This window comes from Drosophila hydei, unplaced genomic scaffold (assembly GCF_003285905.1).
Source record: "Drosophila hydei strain 15085-1641.00,03,60 unplaced genomic scaffold, DhydRS2 tig00008119-arrow-pilon, whole genome shotgun sequence".
In the NCBI taxonomy this organism is placed as follows: domain Eukaryota; kingdom Metazoa; phylum Arthropoda; class Insecta; order Diptera; family Drosophilidae; genus Drosophila; species Drosophila hydei.
Window position 1 is genome coordinate 8,782,954 of NW_022045830.1, and position 17,413 is coordinate 8,800,366.

Genomic DNA, 17,413 nt, shown 5'->3' on the forward strand with positions numbered 1-17,413 from the left:
TAAGGAACCATTTATTTATAATAATTAATTTAAGAGCATATCTCGACCCTATGCTAATGCTATAAAACTTTATGTTCTTATCTGCTATCGATAATTTTTTAATATAATTTTTAGCGTCTTGCTTGCTGTAATAGTGTGACCATAAGCATTTCCTCGTTATCGATAGATCAGCTACAATTCCTCTGTCTTCTTTAGCATTTCGCGGCGCTTACTCATATAATTTTGCAAATAAGCGTAATATTAGTGCTTCAAAGGGTGCATATTTTGTTAATTGTTTTTTGTTAAAGATCATCTACACACAGGTAAGTCATAGTAAAGTGTAATATTGTTTAAGTAGGCGCTTGAATGAGATATACACAGCGGCACAAATACACATATAGTAGAGCTTGCGAATTTGCGAATCTAATGTGTAAAAACGCCATGAATTTTTGTTACTCTATTTGTTGTTTGCGAATATGCGAATTGTTTTTGTAGTTTTTTGTGGTGAATAAAAGATCCGTTAGCGCTACCGGTGTATGTCTTTTAGCGTGTGACAGTGGCAGGCGGCGAATGGCGGGCTCTCACATACACGCAACCACACACACACGCAAATAGCGCGTTGCGATGCGCGCACAAAAACACACACAGACACGCACGCACTCACACAGGTGAATGAACTTTTTTGCGTTGTTTTGTAATCTCGATCTCTTTGCCGTGTACACATGTACATAAATACAGGCATACGTACATGCATGTTTGAATATGTATTTATTTAATTGTTTGCAGTGCGTGCTAATAAAACAACTCGAACCATTTTTATTTTGGCTCATGGCGCGCTGCCCTGGCCCATATCCACCGAAGATCCTCGTTGCAATTTGCACATTTATTGAATTTGGCGCGCACTTTTTTAATTTTTTTCTTTTTCAATTTCATATAGAATTTATTTTGCGAGTTCATTTACATATTTGCTCAAGCAGCCGCGGCAGCAACTGTCGCGTTCAATGCTAATGAACCTGCGTTCGTCTCTTGTCTGATATTTTATTTAACATTTAAAATTTAATACACATGCGGCAGATGTCTCGCCCGCTTTATAAATAGATCGATCGCAATTGTGCTTAAAATTTCCACAGTCCCAAGAGAAATTGGCAATTTAATTGTTGTTTTAAATAATTTTAATTAATATAATTAGGTTTTGTCTTTGAATTTTTGTTTAAGGCGAAGCATTTGCATAAAAATACACTTGTTGGTTTCTTTTCCAAGTGGATGCACCTATACAAATAGAATAAGTTTTGTAAACCATAGCTTAAAGCACTCTATGAATAGTATATGTATAGTTTTGATAGTTGTATTAGTTTGATCTATCTGTTTGAAAACACACAAACTATTATAGCCAAGAATTTTGGATAGGCCCATTAACTTTAGCTTTAATATGTTAGAAATTGGCTAAGCAAGCGAAATTGTTACTAGGTAAGCGTCTCAAAAGCAAAAGCCCAGTTTGGGAATTTGTAAATAAATCCCGAACTATCTCAATTCTATGTAACAAACGTAGTTGTGGCCTGTAAATTGTATGTGTGTGTGTGCGTGTGTAAAGTTGTTTGGTGTAGATTAGCTAAGTATTTAAATATAATGTATACAAAAATTGCAAGTGTTCCTTATAGACAGAGAGATAGATAGATAATCGTAAATTTGATTTACAATATAGGTTTAAGATAAAGTTTTTCGTTTGTTTTGTTTTATAAGTATACGTATATAATATAAGAACAAGGCAATTGATTTTGTTGCGGTTATCGCTTTTTGGTACATTTTCCAACACTGTCAACTGAGTAAAGGGCGCGCATTCAAAACTTATCGAAATGATGAACCGTTAAACATGCAGTGTGGAAGCAGGAGAGTTAAGATCAAGGTTTTTGTTGCTTGTTTTGTTTTAGTTTGGGAGTTGGGGCAGTTCAGAGTATGTATTTGCCCTTGCCCCGATGCTCCGCATGCCGCGTCGACGTTGAGGCGCCCGCCAGCAGGAAACTAGCGCTAGCGCCGCTGCTGCTACTGTTGGTGCTGCCGTAGCTGCCATAATAGCCATCATAGCCATCGTAGCTATCATAGCTGCCATAGCCGCCGAGCGGCAGGGCGTTTAGCTAAATCATAAGTGCCGAGAATGGGTTGTAGCGCATGATCTTCGAGAGCAGAATCCATAGCACTGATGTAATGGCGCACAGCACTACGCCACCCCAGCCCAGATCCAGACTCCACGAAGTTAGAAATACACGTGCGCCCAGCAACGGCTTGGCCACAATAGCCACGCCGCCCGGCCGGGCAACAATGCCATCGACAGTGCCGTCATAGTCGCTGTCCAACATGGGGCGTCCCTGTTGTCGCTTAAAGTGTATTATCATCAGCGTGAAAAGCGCAAATAGAGCTGCAAAAAGAAAGGAAATTAATTGAGATCAAATGGATAACATTCCGGTGTCGGATGTCCGGTTGAGCTCACCCGCCAGCAGATACATAACGCCTGTAATAAGGATGGCGCTTATTTGGCGCTGGCACACGCCAAAGGCGCCTACCAAAGCGGCGCTGCCTAGAATGATGAGACAGACCAGGGAGCAGGATATGGACAGGTTTTGCATTCCTGTTTTTTTATTCAAAACAAATTTAAATTAGTGGCGGCTTTAAGTTTGTTTCATTAAAGTTGAAAAACATTTGTTCAAATCATTTACAAAGGTTGACGAAACATAATGATTGAATTGTGTAAAGTGTAAAGCGAAAGCTACATAAAGGCGGATTGTGTGATGGATAGAAGCTTAAGCTTATGCGAGATATTATTATTATTAAGATTCTAATATGATTAAAGATTATGAAATATATTTCGTATATTGTAATAATCCAAAACATTTACTCTAACCTAGCTGCGATTCATACTATATTAAGCTACTACTATCCTTTTGTTCGTTTCGTCCCATGTGTTCATTATTCAATGTCGTCCTAAATCCATCTGGCACGTGCCATTAATTTCAACTAGCATATAATACTCGCAATCAAAACACTAGTGAAACCAATTACGCCATGCGCTACACTAACTGTGCCAATTAAAAGCCCACCGCGGCAAGGTTTAGAACTAACTCGTTCAAAAACCAAAGTGCCAATTGCGATTTACAATGCCTGCAGGAGGTGGGGTGGGCGCTCACCCACCCAAACCCAAACCACACGATGACCTATTTTTTGGTCGCTGCACGTACAAGACGAACAGAATACGGAGCTGACTGGGGTCGGGGGACACACGTGTGTGGCTCGATATCGACAATGGTTTGGCAATAAACTTAGGAACTGCTGGTAATTACTATATGCATTCATTTGATGTCATTGCCTGGGTGGATTCACGGACGTTTATTGTACCCGTTTCTGATAGTTGTTGCTCTTTCGGCTTCTATGCTCATAGTATGTGGTTTAAAAGGGGTGTTATGGGCATGTAACCAAGCACAAAATGGTTTCTTTTAGTGCTAAGAGACTATAACTTCGTTAAGAGATTTCATGTTTGATTGTCGTTATATTAACTACCCACGGGACTCAAGAGAGATGTATATTATCGATATTGATAAATACCCTGTGTATGTTCAAATTTCAAAGTATCACCTTAAACATTTAATATGCAGAGTTCTTAACTTGTTGCTGAATACAGGGTATCTAGCACTGTGGCACACCCGAGGAGAGGTCTTTTATTTTTAGCTTAATGTACTCAAAGGATTTACAACGATTTTGGAATCCTTCTCCATTGGGGATTTGTGTTAATGACTTGTGAAAGGTGCGGGCAGCGCTAGGTGAGGCGAAGCCGTTTTAAGCCATTGCGGGTGAATCAGTGAGCCAGATAAATGAATTTATGTACATATGTATGTGCTGTGACAGTAAGCTAGCTGTTTGGTTGTGATACGAATTGCGAAAAATACGAATAAACTTTGTTGTTTTTTATTTGCGGTTCTCTCCGCTCTCGCTACATACATCGAAAGTGACGTCTAGGGCACAATCTCTACAAAAGGTATTGGATTTCAAGGGATTAATTTGTGGAATCAAAAAGATTAAGCGCCAATCCATTATGTGTTTAAGCTAATGTAATTATAAAGCAGTAAAGAAATCGAAACTATGTTAAAAAACAAAAAAATATACAATAATTTAATGATGATTGTTGTGTTGCTTCCATTAATACAACTTAATGATTTGACCTATACAAATTCTTATAGATTTCCCATTACAATTAACTTCACAAGGAACGCTGAAATGTCCGCTGAAGCTGAAGCAATTGTCACAACGGGTGGTGTCGATGCAGCGCCAGAGAAAACAGCTAATGAACCCGTCGCTGCGGACACTACGCCCGATAAGGTGCCATCAGATGTTGCTCTAAATCCGGAGCAAATACGTGAAGAAAAAATCCTTAAGGGCAAAGAGCTATTCAGTCAGGGATCACGTAACTTTCTTGTGAAGAGCTACGACGAGGCGGCCGATGAGCTGAGTCAGGTGTGCCAGCTGTACGAAGAAGTTTACGGCGAGCTGGCCGATGAGCTGGGACAGCCACTGCTGCTGTGAGTAGGAATATAGGAATGAGATCGAATTGTATCTAATGTATTCTATTTTTGTTTGCAGCTATGCAAAGGCTTTGATTGCGATGGCGTTGGATGAGAACAAAGTGATCGATGTGCCCGATGAGGCGGCTGATGATGATGAAGATGAGGAGGCGGACGAAGATGAGGATGAAGAAGGTGAGGCCAATAAAGATGAGCCAGCGACGGCTAAGGCAAATGGTGATTCAAACGGCAAAAAACTGGACACCATTAAAGAAGGTATTGCCGACGAGGCCGATTCCACCGGCGATGCCGACCGGGCTAAGTCAGATGATGCCGATGGCTCCAAGCCACCTACGGCTGTTGATGAAGTAAGCAGCAGCAACAGTAATTCCGCAGCATCTAACCCCGAAGATGAGCGTCCAAGCACCTCCAATGGTGAAGTGACACCAAGTACCAGCAACGGCGCACCAGGATCCATGGATGTTGACCAGCCGGAGGAAGAAAACGAGGACGGCGAAGGTGTAAGCGGTAGCTTGCAGTTGGCTTGGGAGATACTCGAGGCGGCGGCCAAGATTTTCTCGCGACAGGGTCTTAGCGGCTTGCCTTACCTGGCTGACGTCCAAACGGAACTGGCCAATATTGAATTTGAGAATGGTATTCTGGATTCTGCTCGTGACGATTATGGTAACAATTTCCCACCATCAATGATTGAATGTGTGATTAGCTTGATTATGCCTTGTAGATAAAGCGCTGAAGATACACGCAGAGCTGCCTAACAGAAATCGTCGTGCACTGGCCGAGCTGCACTACAAGATTGGGCTTACTCATCTCATGCAGCAACAGAACAAGGAAGGTGCCGGTGCTTTGCGTAATTCCAGCGTGCTTATTGAGGAAGAAATTGCCGAAATCAAGAAAAAGGAGAATCCAACCGAGCGTGATAAAAGCAACATGCTGGACTTAGAAGAGACTAGACAGGAGATTCTGGTCAAGATTCAGGAGATCGAAGAAACACAGGCGCAGGTAAGATATAAAAATGAGTGGAAATGTAGCTTATATCGATATTCATACTAAATTAATCATTTCAGACCATTGCTGAGGTTCGCGCCGCTTTGGACAGCTACATCAAGCCAATGAGCAGCAGCAGCAGTAGCAACGCCGGTGGAGATGCTGCTGCCTCCTCATCGACAGCAGCCACAGTAGCTGACGGCGCTGCCGCTGCAAATGGAGCTCCGTCCAGTTCGTCTTCGGCTGCAACGTCGGCTGCTTCATCGTCGGCCATAAGCAGCAGTTCGGCCAAACCCACAGATATCACGCATCTGATCAAACGCAAGAAGCCCGAGGAGCCCAGCTCAGAGGCCGAAGCTCTTTGTTCGCCGGCCAAGCGTGCTGCTGTTTAGAAATGGTTCGAAGACTGCACATTCCAGTTATAAACACACTCAAACACACACACACAAACACCAACACATCAGCTACTTAAAACTCACACATATACGTAACACACACAAGCTTATCCTATCCCCAGCCTCGTCCTATTTAAGAATATGCTATTTGTTTTTGATGTTTCACAACCATTTTCTATAAGTCTGTAAGATTACAATCACAACTAGTGCTAAGTGCGTACATAAAATAATGTTTTTATACTATTTAAAAGAAAGAAAAAGATCGAGAGCAAAACGAATGAATTAATAATAAAAACAGAAATTGCCTCAACAAAAAAGTTGTTAATTAAACAATGTGTCTAAACGAAAGTGAGAGTCTGGTGAGTCTAGAGGTAAGAGCTGCTTGGAATTTGAATTTGGTTCTGGGGCTGGATTGCGCCACAATACGTACTCAGATGCGGCTGCAGTGTGATGACCTGTGACTCACTGTGCTGCCAATCGTTGCGCTGCTCCTCGCCGCGCGCATTCTCCATCGATCCGGCCAGGTAGTTGACACACGGCGGCGCACCACGCGGAAATTTCGGATTGCGGCGCAGCTCTTGTAGCTGCGGCATAGGCAGATCGATGCACAGCGTCCAAATGCCACCGTGCATAGGCACCAGAAAAACGGAGTCGCGACGAAAACGATGTTCGGCTATAAAGCAATTTATAAAGTATTTAAATGGAATTTAATTAGAGTTTCTGGACTTGCCTCGCTTATCTGGTTTGAGCATGGCCACCTGATCATCCAAGAGCCACTCCAGGTGCAGGCCCGACCTGTTCGAGTAACGATCGAGGCTACTTCGATCCCACGTCACATGCTCCCAGTGGTCAGTCATGATGGCGGCGCAGAGCATAGCCGTGGCGCTGGTGGTCATTAGCAGTGTGACAAAGAGGAACAGCACAGGCGGAGGTCCCATGCAGCAGCTGGAGCAGCAGGCGCTTGCTCCGGTTCCACTGCCCATTCCCAGGCCGTCCATGTGCGAGCTAAGCGATGTGGATGTGTCTAAGGCAGCGGCACCGGCACTGCCACTACCTCTGCGCTGTATAACCTTGGCGCAGCTGTTCTGTCTGAGTAGGATGCTGTTGCTCCTTCTCAGGCTCTCGACGGCGGCAGCTGCTGCTGCTGTGGTCGCTGCGTTGCTGGCCGCGTCGAACTGCAAGGAGCCGCCAACAACGGACGAGGGATGCTCATAAATGCTATTGCGCCGGCTGGGCGCAAAATAGTAACATGTGGTCTGTCGGGGAGTGATATCCGTTAGCTCTGGTCCACCCGGCAGCTCCTCATTGCTGCTGGAGTAGACAATCGATTGCTTGAACTGATTGGAATAGCAGTTCTGCTTAAATGACTGCGACGACTGCTGCGCCGGCGGCGTTGGCGACTGCTGCTGCACGTAGAGCGCCTCGTAGTCACAGTGATGTGGATTGCGGTAGATCACTGGCCAGGAGCGCGTCGTCTTCGAGTTGTGGCTGTACCTATTGGTCGTTGTCGATGTGCTTGGATTTTGTGTGGATGCCACAGCGTTTGTGGCAGCGGCGCAGCGCTCCTCCACCAGCGGTGTCAGCTCGTTGGGCGCTTCAATCTCGCCTAGACCTTGTTGTTGCTGCAAGTGTTGCTGTTCCTGCTCTAACTGCTGCTGCTGCTCCTGCTGTTGCTGCTCGTCCAGTTGGGTGGTTGTTGCTAGCTGACGCTGTAGCACATTCTTGCTGGCGCCGCTGCCACTGGCTGGTTCCGGTGCTATCAAACTGAAGTCCTCCTCCTCGACCAGAGTGACGCCGCCCGCTGCCAAGCCTAAGCCTGGCGAGAAAATGCTGTTAGACGTCGGCTGTGAGCGGCTGCGCAGCAGCGTTATGTGTTTGTTGGGTGCATCATGTTGTGGCTGCTGCTGCTGCTGCTGGAGCTGGCTGACGCTGGTGGGCGATGTGATGCTCACTTCAGGCACACATCGGGCCGTCACCTTGTAGCGACTGCCGCTGCCAACGCTGACGCCAACGCCAACGCCAACACCGACGCCGACGCCGACAGCGCTGCCAGCGCCCTTGGCACGCATCAGTCATAAATCTGAGCTTTCGCGCTTTTTGATCTTGTTCAAGCTCATATGGTTCGTGGTGGTTTTTGGTGGTTGTGGCTGTGGTGGTTGCTTGCTTGCTTGCTTGGATGTATCTGATGGATGCTATTGAAGGTGTTGCTGTTGTTCTTGTTGTTCTTGTATCTGTTGTAGCTGTTACTAAATTGAGTGCGACGCCTAAAAGTCTACTATGCAAAATGTAATCTTTGCTTGTGCCACAAAAGGAAACTACTAGCGGCGTTTGTTGTTGTTGTTTGTTTGATTGTTTGTTTGTTTACTGTTTGCTGCAACAGGCTCGTTTGTATATACCAATTTACAGTTATGTTTGTTTGTTTGTTTGTTTGCTTTTTGTTATGGTTATTATTTCTTTTCTTTTTTAATTTCTGATGAGTTCTCTCTACGTTTTACAAATTGTTTTGATTTAGCTTGAAGCTCTAAAAAAAGAAGTAGAGAAAACAAATGTACAACATGAGTTTTGAAGAAGTTGAGAGATAGAGATACAGAAAGAGAGACAGAGTCGAAATACAAAATATACAGATAAGACAACTAATTACTAATAGTTCGATTTACACTAATATGAATATTAATGCGTGCAGTAATGAAACAATTAAAGCAACATTAAGTAAATTTGATATGGGATGCATAGACATTGCATTATGGTAAGAGTAACAGTAAAAGCTATATACTGATAAATATAGTAGTAACAGTAAAAGCTATATATTGATAAATGTATTTCAATATATATAATGAATCGATTTTGTATTTTAGTATTTCGTTTTACTACGAAGTTTTGATGTGCTAAAACCCAATCTGAAACTACAATAGCCCAGTCATGTCGAGCCTTTGATATACTCTAATATAAAAGAGCAAAAACTCAACTTTCGCTTACTTTAACGATCTTTTTGTCTATCAAGAATTACCACTTCTTAACCATAAAGAACCTCTTAAGCTAAAAACATCTTTGTTACGACTAGAGATTGGTTTCTGTACAAAAATGAAAATTTGATAAATTTTAATTGCTCTTCTTCACAAAAATCGATATATATCGATATAAGAAATTAAAGATTTATTGAAATCATCATATCATAAAAATGCCTAACAGTTCAAAAAATATTTAAAAAAAAAATTTAATAGACAATTACCAAGTAGGTGTAGCAAATATGCCAAGAGATAGATTAGTCTCCTTGAATTTCTCGAATTTTGCTTAGAATTCGAAATGATTTATAAGTAATATAAGAAAAGCTCTTTGATTACATTCAAATTGCATTACCCTTCGGCTTTTATGGGCTGTCTACGATATGAATAATACGAAGCATAATTGCATTTGCAATTCCAAGCACAATGACCCTAAACTAATTCAATTTTATGTGGCTCACACCCGGAATTTCAAATGGACCTCAGACCTGGCCTGGCTCGACTCGACCCGGACCGGGCCGGAGACCGTAAACTGTGTGCTGCATTTTGCATGGCCGCCGCACAACCTCAACGCCCAGCGGAAATCCGACTGGCTGCCAAGTGGAGGTGGCTTACCCCCCTCCGTTCCATCCGTTGCTGCAATTCAAATTTTGGCCAGACCAAAATAAAAAAAGGGTTTAAGCATTCATTTTCGCCGGCTACTTAGCCACATACGCTTATGCAGCAGGTGCAGTAAAGTCGTATGTTCAGCTCCAACCATATATCATAGCTATATATGCCTGCATTCCGCATGCCATTTGCATTCCTTTATTCGGTGGTCAGCAGCTGGAATGCCGCAAATGCGGTTTCCTTGGCGTTTTTCATTAAACAAAATGAAACTATTTGCGGTACTCTAATAAAACCAAATAGCCAAGGCTTTAATATATGTTTTATATTTGCTTGATGATTTATTTAGATAGAGAGTTTCGAGTTCGAGTTTGCTTTATAATGTATTTAGATAGAGTTTCGAACTCTTGAGTTCGAGATTTTGAGCCGTAAATTATAAAATTTAATCTCGCTTTAGAAGCAATATTTGTAATCTAAATTTTAATTTATAATATATTCTCCTTGGAATCGAAATAAGAGTGCTCTAGTTGAAAGTGCTGGACTAGGAGATGTCCTAAATTCTGTGGCGTAATACATATAGCTTTATTGGACCTGATACGCCTCTAATCTCCTTTCGACATGCCTTTTAACTCTAACTTTAATCACTAAATATCCATATTCAATGTGTCTAGAGTATAACAAAAATCTAAACTAAAAGCTAAATTAAAATAAGAAACTTTGAATGGTTTGATTAGCAGCTGCGCGCGCGATACAGTATATTTCTCAGTTTCTATTTTCCTTAATGTCACTTAGACAACTTTTTAGTTTGAATTCCAAAATGAAACGAGCATTAATTGTGTCAACTCGTTTGCTGACGGCTTATGTCTTGTTTATCTGCCAAATTGGCATGAGATTTTGTTAAATTTGTTATTTAGTTCGTTGCATAAGCCATGACTTGCAGCTGGCATCATTTGAGCGGAATATTTAAACTAGTTTCTATTATTTATCTTGTGCTATAAATTATTTCTGATTGCAACACGAGGCTAAAAGCTAGTCTAGTTGGGCAATGTCGTCCTGGCCTGTTGGGCTGCTGTGTACGTGACTTTCAGTGTAGATTGCCGCAAGTCTCTTTACAGGACACATCTCTGAGAGCTCTGCGCTCGAACAGTTTGGTAAATTTTTAATGGAAACAAAATAAATTGGCACGCAAATCTGTTGCGTGCATAATTGATATGCGAATAGACTGAGTGTGGCTTTGTCTTTATCATCATCAGCCCCGCAGGCTAATTGGAATCTTGACAGGAAATTAATTAACACACATGTCCGTAGACGGCAGCTGTGGCTGAGTCGCCGTTGATTGTGTTTTGTTCCTCGTTGTTAGTCGAAACTCGATTGTCAATATTTTCATTTTCAGACGAGTTTGCCAACGGTGACCAGGAGTCGCTCGCATGCCAGCTATGGAGCTGCTCCGGTGTCACAGACTCGCTGCAATGCAATCAGGAGCCAACATACTCACACAAATGCTTCGTTGTATGCCTGAGTGTGCTCCAACAAGTTTATAGTTGCCTGGGATACTTAAAACAGTCCTGCAGAACTTTGTCCTGGTGTGGTTCCAGTTGACAAAGTTCAGCGTAGCTTAACATGTTTTCTCTTCTAATAAGAAAATGGTATGAAAACTTTTCCACACCAACGAAACCATAGACGCCATGCCTGAAGGTCTTTCAGAATTAAAACAGTTATGAGAATTACAATTAAATTTCATTAATTTAGGTATTTATTCATTAACAGTTATTTGGTTAAGCAGAGCTTTCTAATTGGCTTACAAAAATAATACCTATACGAACCAAGCTAGTTAGGCAAGAGCCATCGAATCATCGTCTATATGTATCTATATTAATGCAATAGTTAATGCTGCTGAATAGCAATGCAACAATAGTTTGATGAAATTTATAAAAAATGATAAATATTGAATGCAATCAAAAAATTCCGTGAATTAATAAGCGCTCGAGTATGCTCGAGGGATTTATTAATTAAAAAATCAAAGCAAAATATGTCAAAAGTAAACAATAGCAACAAAATAATTTATATTTTATGCTAGCGAAACATTCACTGGGAAAATAGTGAAAAATGTCATTGAAATCCTTTTATATTAATCACAATCTATTTGCTGAGCTCTAAAAGAGGCACAATGGGTTGGTTTTAAGCCCCTAGAGGGTTGCAGCTGAACAACATGTGTAACAATTGCCGGGAGACTTAACTTCTCTTATTTTTGTTCAAGTACTGCGGCATTTTATGCATGTAATTAAAATGGCACTTTATTACACACACACACACACACACCTACTCACAGACATACACACTTATGCAAGTGACAGGCGAGCTGATTGCGCATTTGTTATTGTTGTTGCAGCTGCTGCTGATGTTGTTGTTGTTGTTGATGTTGCCGTGGCAACGTTGTTGCCTTGACAATTAACGGCGGCCCAACAATTTTTCTTGTTCTGCTTCCAAGCCCCGGCTGCCTATGCCCCTGCCACTGCCCCACCCAAAAGGGGTCACCATGAATTGGCCGAGGCAGACAAAGTCACTATTTCAGGCGCCCCTTGTCACGTCCATGACTCGTCCTGCAGCTGCCCTGCCTAGTCGCATTGCAAATGACGCAATGCAAATTTATATTTTGAAAGCGTACAATTCATTGCCTGCTTACGGGCGGAACGTAGCTCCGAAAGTTTTGTTAATACGCCTCGAAAGCACTTTCTTGCACTTTCAATCGTAATGCCGACTCGCAGAGTCTGTCTCATCTGGCTGCACGTTCCAAGGCTTTTTCAACTTGCTGCCAAGTTATTTATTTAGCCTCTTAGCCGTTTCTGAAGCAAGCAACAAAAATGGCTTGCCTGCAAATTGCCAAGTTAATTAAAACTTATTTCATGCAATTTCTAGTTAATTATGTGCATAAGTCAGCCTCGGGGAATCTTTAAGGGCTTAGTACTTTGCAAATGATACTACTAATTGGACTTGCAGTAAAAATATGACTTGAGCACGTTGTAATATTTTGAGGTCTTAAACTGATCAAGATTTTATCTTTAGATAGTTAAAATAAAAATAGTTAATATATAAAATAATATAAAAATAGTTAATATAAATATATATATATATAATTATATATTATATATATATATATATAATTTGAACAAAATATGAAATAAATAATATTTGCAAGCAAATATTAAACGAAATGGAGAATATATAATTATACAATTTTCAATTAGTTATCAATTATTGAGGTACCCCAAATAGCTATTCCGCTCACAGTCCGCTCGCTTCTCGCAATTATTGATTAGAGACAATCAACCTTGAGTCTGGCTAAAATCTCCGAATGTAAAATATTTAGATTCTCAGTTCATCTTGATGCATCAAGAGTCAGACCATTATAAGTATAGCCCATGTTCAAATATCAGACACTTAAATTTAAAAGAACTGTTCAAATACAATAAAATATATATATTAAATTCAACATTTTCCCTCGGCAAAACTTTCTCAAATAGCAAGAAATATTTCTAATTGGCTTAAGTTTTTAGAATTAATTAGAGCAGTCAGGCTAAGCGTATTACCATTAAGATTATGAAATTTGCAGCAAATGCGATATTTGATAACATTTCACATGCTAAATCTAATGTATTTGGCCTAAATAAATAAAGTGTCTGTCGAGGGAGCAGGAGACAAACATTTATATGAAAAGTGTTTTCATGGCAATGGTCGAAGTAAAGTAAACAAACAGCTATAACTAGATAAAAGCAGTTTATTTTACGAACACGCACTCACACACACACACACACACTCAAACAAACACACACACATACTATAGAGAATAGATATTTGCTGCCAACAGACAATAATTTCATTGGCGTGGGTGTCTCTATGCCTCTGTCTGTGTGTGTGTGTGTGTATGTGTGTGTGGCGCTAACTGTGTCAGAGCAGTTCGAGTGGTGCAAAAGGTGGCCATTAAATTTAAGTGGCCATTGGTTGCACTCGAGCTTGCTTCGAAAGAGGCAGCAATAAAATGTGACGACGCAAATTGCGAACTAATTGCAGGCTTAGAGAGCAGCGGCATCTGAAGGGTATTCGAGTTTCGTAATTGTCGATTTGCTGCAGCCCAGTTCTTGGCCAGCTGTCTGTCATTGAAGTTGTCAGTGGCGCTTCCGCCGCCCGGTTGTCGGGCGCGCGCAGCGCTTCGTATGCGCAACGTAAAACGTGAAATGAAATTTGGCCAACGTTGCCAAAAATAAACGCATTCAAGGCCGTCATTTGTGCACTTATTTTCTCTCTCGATTATTTATAACTAACTGGCGCCCTACATAAGAATTTATGCGTTTTTTAACTATGGGCGCCTAGTTTTCGATTTGCCGTCTGCTTCCGCAAAAGCAGGACGCAAAGTCTCGAGCCTCAAGGCCAAAGCCAAAGCCAAAGCCAAAGTCGTAAAGTTTGCCAGAGTTTTGCTTCATGCGCAGGCAGCATGAACATTTTTATGGCATCCGATTTCAAAGGGACGCGCACACGATAATCTTCCCGTTCCCGTACCATATTAATAGGGAATGTGACTATAAGAATTTTATGATGACACATTGACAGACAACGAAGCTGGAAACTAAAAATGAATAGCAATGGAATTTAGACCTTTTTTTAGACACTGCACAACAGTTGTTTCTGTCAAGCCATCGGCTCTTCGGGGATATTTAATAAATTTAAGTTTGAGTTAAGTAATAGTGGAAGCTTAAGCTGGACAAAGCCTATTCGTATCTTATATAACACTTAGGTCAAGCCATTTGTAATTGCAAAATCTACTTGAGCTACATTTCTAATCAAGTAAAGTGCTGTTGATGAAGAAGTCAGATTGGCAAAGATTTGTAGTTCATTAGCTAAATTTTCGAGCTGGGCCGAGTGAGACATGCACCTGCTGTGCCTAGTCTTGACTGTGTATGATTGTCTCTGGCGATGATGTCAAAGCGTTCGTTATGCGGGTCAATTTCAAAAAATGTCTGTGCCTACAGCCAGGATATGTCAAGGCAGCGGCAAGAGTACGGCCCCCTACACTGACAGCATTGTCAGCACTGCCCCCAAGCAGTGGAACTGGCCCCGCTGTCAGACAGCCTCCGCTGTTTCTTTGTCTTGCTTCTTTGCTCTGTGAAGGCTTAGGCCTCCTGCTGTTGCTGCTAGCCTCTTTGGCCTGCATTCGCAATTTAAGAGCCCGAGGCCACTAAATGTCAAATTGAATATAAATATTTAAACTCGTTGCCAAATGATGCAGCAAAAATCTTTGAATTTGTGCTAAAGTTGTTGATGTTGTTGATGTTGTTTTGGTAACATTATCGACCAATCGTTGGCAAAGGCAATTTCGCAGTTGACTTAGGACCTTATGCTAAGTATTAAATATAAATCATATTATACGCCATACGCCCAAACACACATGTTACACACATACACAAGCATGCAAAGGCGCTCGAGTATGCAACAAAGTTTTTATTGCGCATACGACACGTTGACAGCAATCGAATTGGGTGGATTATATTATTTAAAGCACAACTTTTCCATATGCAAACCGAAAAGGCTTCACACACGTGTGTGTGCGGTGCTAAAACAGATGGCATTGCATTTTTATAAAACGAGCAACACATTAATATTCAAACGTCTACTGGTATGCGCATGCTTTGCTTGATATCGGCTGAGTATATAGTATTTGAGCTGATTGCATATCTGTCTGTTGGCATGGAAAATACAATTTCGAAGCTCATTTGTTTTCTGCTTTATCTAACGCAGCAATTTGAACAATTTGCTTAAACCGTTTTCATGCGCATCCAAGTTGAATCGATTTGCGAAATGGCTGCGCACTTAGCTAAAATTTATGAGTCTGTTAAACAAAACAATATAAATATTATCTTTAAATGAGAACTGTGATAATTCATTGGATTAATACAAACTGAGCTATTGCGTTTAAGCTTAAAAAAGTGTATTCAAGTTCTCTTCTGTTAGGCAAGTAAAAATGAAAAATATCATCTAGAATTTATTGAAATTTCGTTCCAACTTTAATTGAAAACTTTATTATTGTTATAAACTTGTATGCGTTTATTTAAGCCATAAGTTTTCTCTCCTGCACTCAACTATTTGAACAGCTGCCACGCCAGCTGAACCACAAGTTTGGTTTACATGCACAAATATCACGTATACGCTGTGTAGGCAAACATAAGAAAACTCAATAACTTCGCCCTGCAGTCAATAGCAACAAAGAGCAGCTGCTGAAATAGACGCAATGGTACGTTTTTGTGCACCAAATGCCAGAAGTTCGGCCTTTCCCATCGATTATAAGGAAATGCGATAAACGACGTCGCAGGAATTGGCTTTTGGCCTGTTGGCTGCCCTCGTTGGCCTTTGCATGTCGCATGGCCGTAAACCAAATCAACTTTGCAATTGCGAGTTGTGAGCTTGGCAGACAGCAACAATTAGAACGCCCGGCTGCATAATTTTGCATAAGTTCTGACTTGTTAAAGCCATGTGACAAGTCAACTTCCTGCCAAATGCCAAACTCGAAGACATTAGGTGCGTTGCGCCTGCTGCTGAAAGCTTCCGAGTCCTTGATTCTATTTGAATAGTGTGAAAGTTTCATTGCAGGAGCATAGCCAAGTGACAACTACGTTTACATTTCCAGCAGCTTGTGTCATTTTCTATTTTTGGCTAAGTAGTTGGGGCTACAAATCATATGAAAATCAGTCGGCAGTCGCATTGCGTGTCGAATTGCGTTTGTTGCAACTGTCTGTCTCAGTGCGGCAATGACGTCAATGTTCGCCCAACCAGTCAGCAACTAAATATACTCTTACATGGTTGTGCAGCTAGAATATGTAATAAGCGCCTAATTGAAAACGCGACCAACTATACAACAGAAAACAAAGATTAAAGTAGAAATTTGTCAACTGAAAATACGTATATTTATACGCTTATATAAGTCTTACGCAACATGACTGTTATTTAATTTACGAACATTGCTCTATTAGCTAAAGGCTAATAACTCACATTTTCATTCGCATGGCAAGCATTAATGAATTATTGAAAATCAAACTCACCAAGTCAATTGAAACAATTTTCGCGTACAACGGGGCGTATGAAATTCCCGATAAAACAACGGCTCGGCTTGTCGGTTTGGTTTGTTTGCTATACCCTTTAAGAGTTTAAATGGGGTATGCACATTTCATCAGACTAAGATTACCAGCTGGTAAATTATTCGATGTCATCAGTTTGATATAAATTAAATATATAAACATGTATGTTCTCAATCAGCGCTAAGATTCTGGTGTCTGCTTGTCTGTACAGGATATCATCTGCCTGTTCTCTCACCAAGGGCACTTTTGATTTTATCTGCGTTTGTTTGTTTGTTTGCATAATTCAATGCGTTTGGTCAGCGTCTGTCTCTGTCTTTCTGTTTGTCTGTCTGGCTGGCCAATGAAGCGTTAAAGCAGCTGGTAACAGAAACCTAAATCAATTCGCGTCAAGAACAAAAACATTTTCAGTCAGCTGGCCAAGCACTTGTAGCACTTAAGATAACGATTCGAGCAATGCCTGCCTTTGTTTATCTTCAGCAGAAGATATATATATATACATATGTATCTATGTATATCGTATATATATATATATATATGCATGCACGTGGCCTTGCGTGTATTTGCTTAGACTGAAATAACGCAATTTATCAAGTCTTTGGGCTCGTCCTTTATTGCTTGTTTGCGCTCATTTTTCAAGCAGATTTCGATGGAATCTATATAAGCATTTGGCATATACCTCGACTACTTGGAACACTTTGTTTATAAGCTATATTGAATTTCAAAGTACTTGGTTCTGCCAATCTGGAAATGCGAAT

At 41.0% G+C, this 17,413-nt stretch overlaps 2 protein-coding genes across 2 annotated transcripts; one reads left to right on the plus strand and one right to left on the minus strand.

The window, feature by feature from the left end:
- The first annotated feature begins 164 nt into the window (after positions 1-164).
- On the plus strand, positions 165-6,214 carry LOC111603575 (protein NASP homolog). The gene is made up of 5 exons (XM_023321225.2): positions 165-302; positions 4,206-4,544; positions 4,606-5,210; positions 5,269-5,546; positions 5,612-6,214. The coding sequence occupies exons 2-5, from the start codon at positions 4,243-4,245 to the stop codon at positions 5,921-5,923; spliced, it is 1,497 nt and encodes a 498-aa protein (XP_023176993.2). The 5' UTR covers positions 165-302; positions 4,206-4,242; the 3' UTR covers positions 5,924-6,214.
- LOC111603574 lies at positions 1,707-8,375 on the minus strand. The gene is made up of 4 exons (XM_023321224.2): positions 6,657-8,375; positions 6,357-6,599; positions 2,465-2,602; positions 1,707-2,392 (listed from the first exon to the last, which is right to left on the minus strand). The coding sequence occupies exons 1-4, from the start codon at positions 7,993-7,995 to the stop codon at positions 2,112-2,114; spliced, it is 2,001 nt and encodes a 666-aa protein (XP_023176992.2). The 5' UTR covers positions 7,996-8,375; the 3' UTR covers positions 1,707-2,111.
- Between the last annotated feature and the right edge of the window lie 9,038 nt (positions 8,376-17,413).

What these genes read in the sequence shown, in the direction of transcription:
- LOC111603575 (XM_023321225.2), top strand. Translation starts at nt 4,243, where the DNA reads ATGTCCGCTGAAGCTGAAGCAATTGTCACAACGGGTGGTGTCGATGCA. An exon ending in TTCTGCTCGTGACGATTATG is followed by an intron (nt 5,211 to 5,268) that starts GTAACAATTTCC and finishes TATGCCTTGTAG; the next exon opens with ATAAAGCGCTGAAGATACAC. An exon ending in TCGAAGAAACACAGGCGCAG is followed by an intron (nt 5,547 to 5,611) that starts GTAAGATATAAA and finishes TAATCATTTCAG; the next exon opens with ACCATTGCTGAGGTTCGCGC.
- LOC111603574 (XM_023321224.2), bottom strand. Translation starts at nt 7,995, where the DNA reads ATGCGTGCCAAGGGCGCTGGCAGCGCTGTCGGCGTCGGCGTCGGTGTT. An exon ending in GCTCAAACCAGATAAGCGAG is followed by an intron (nt 6,600 to 6,656) that starts GCAAGTCCAGAA and finishes ATTGCTTTATAG; the next exon opens with CCGAACATCGTTTTCGTCGC. An exon ending in CGTTATGTATCTGCTGGCGG is followed by an intron (nt 2,393 to 2,464) that starts GTGAGCTCAACC and finishes TTCTTTTTGCAG; the next exon opens with CTCTATTTGCGCTTTTCACG.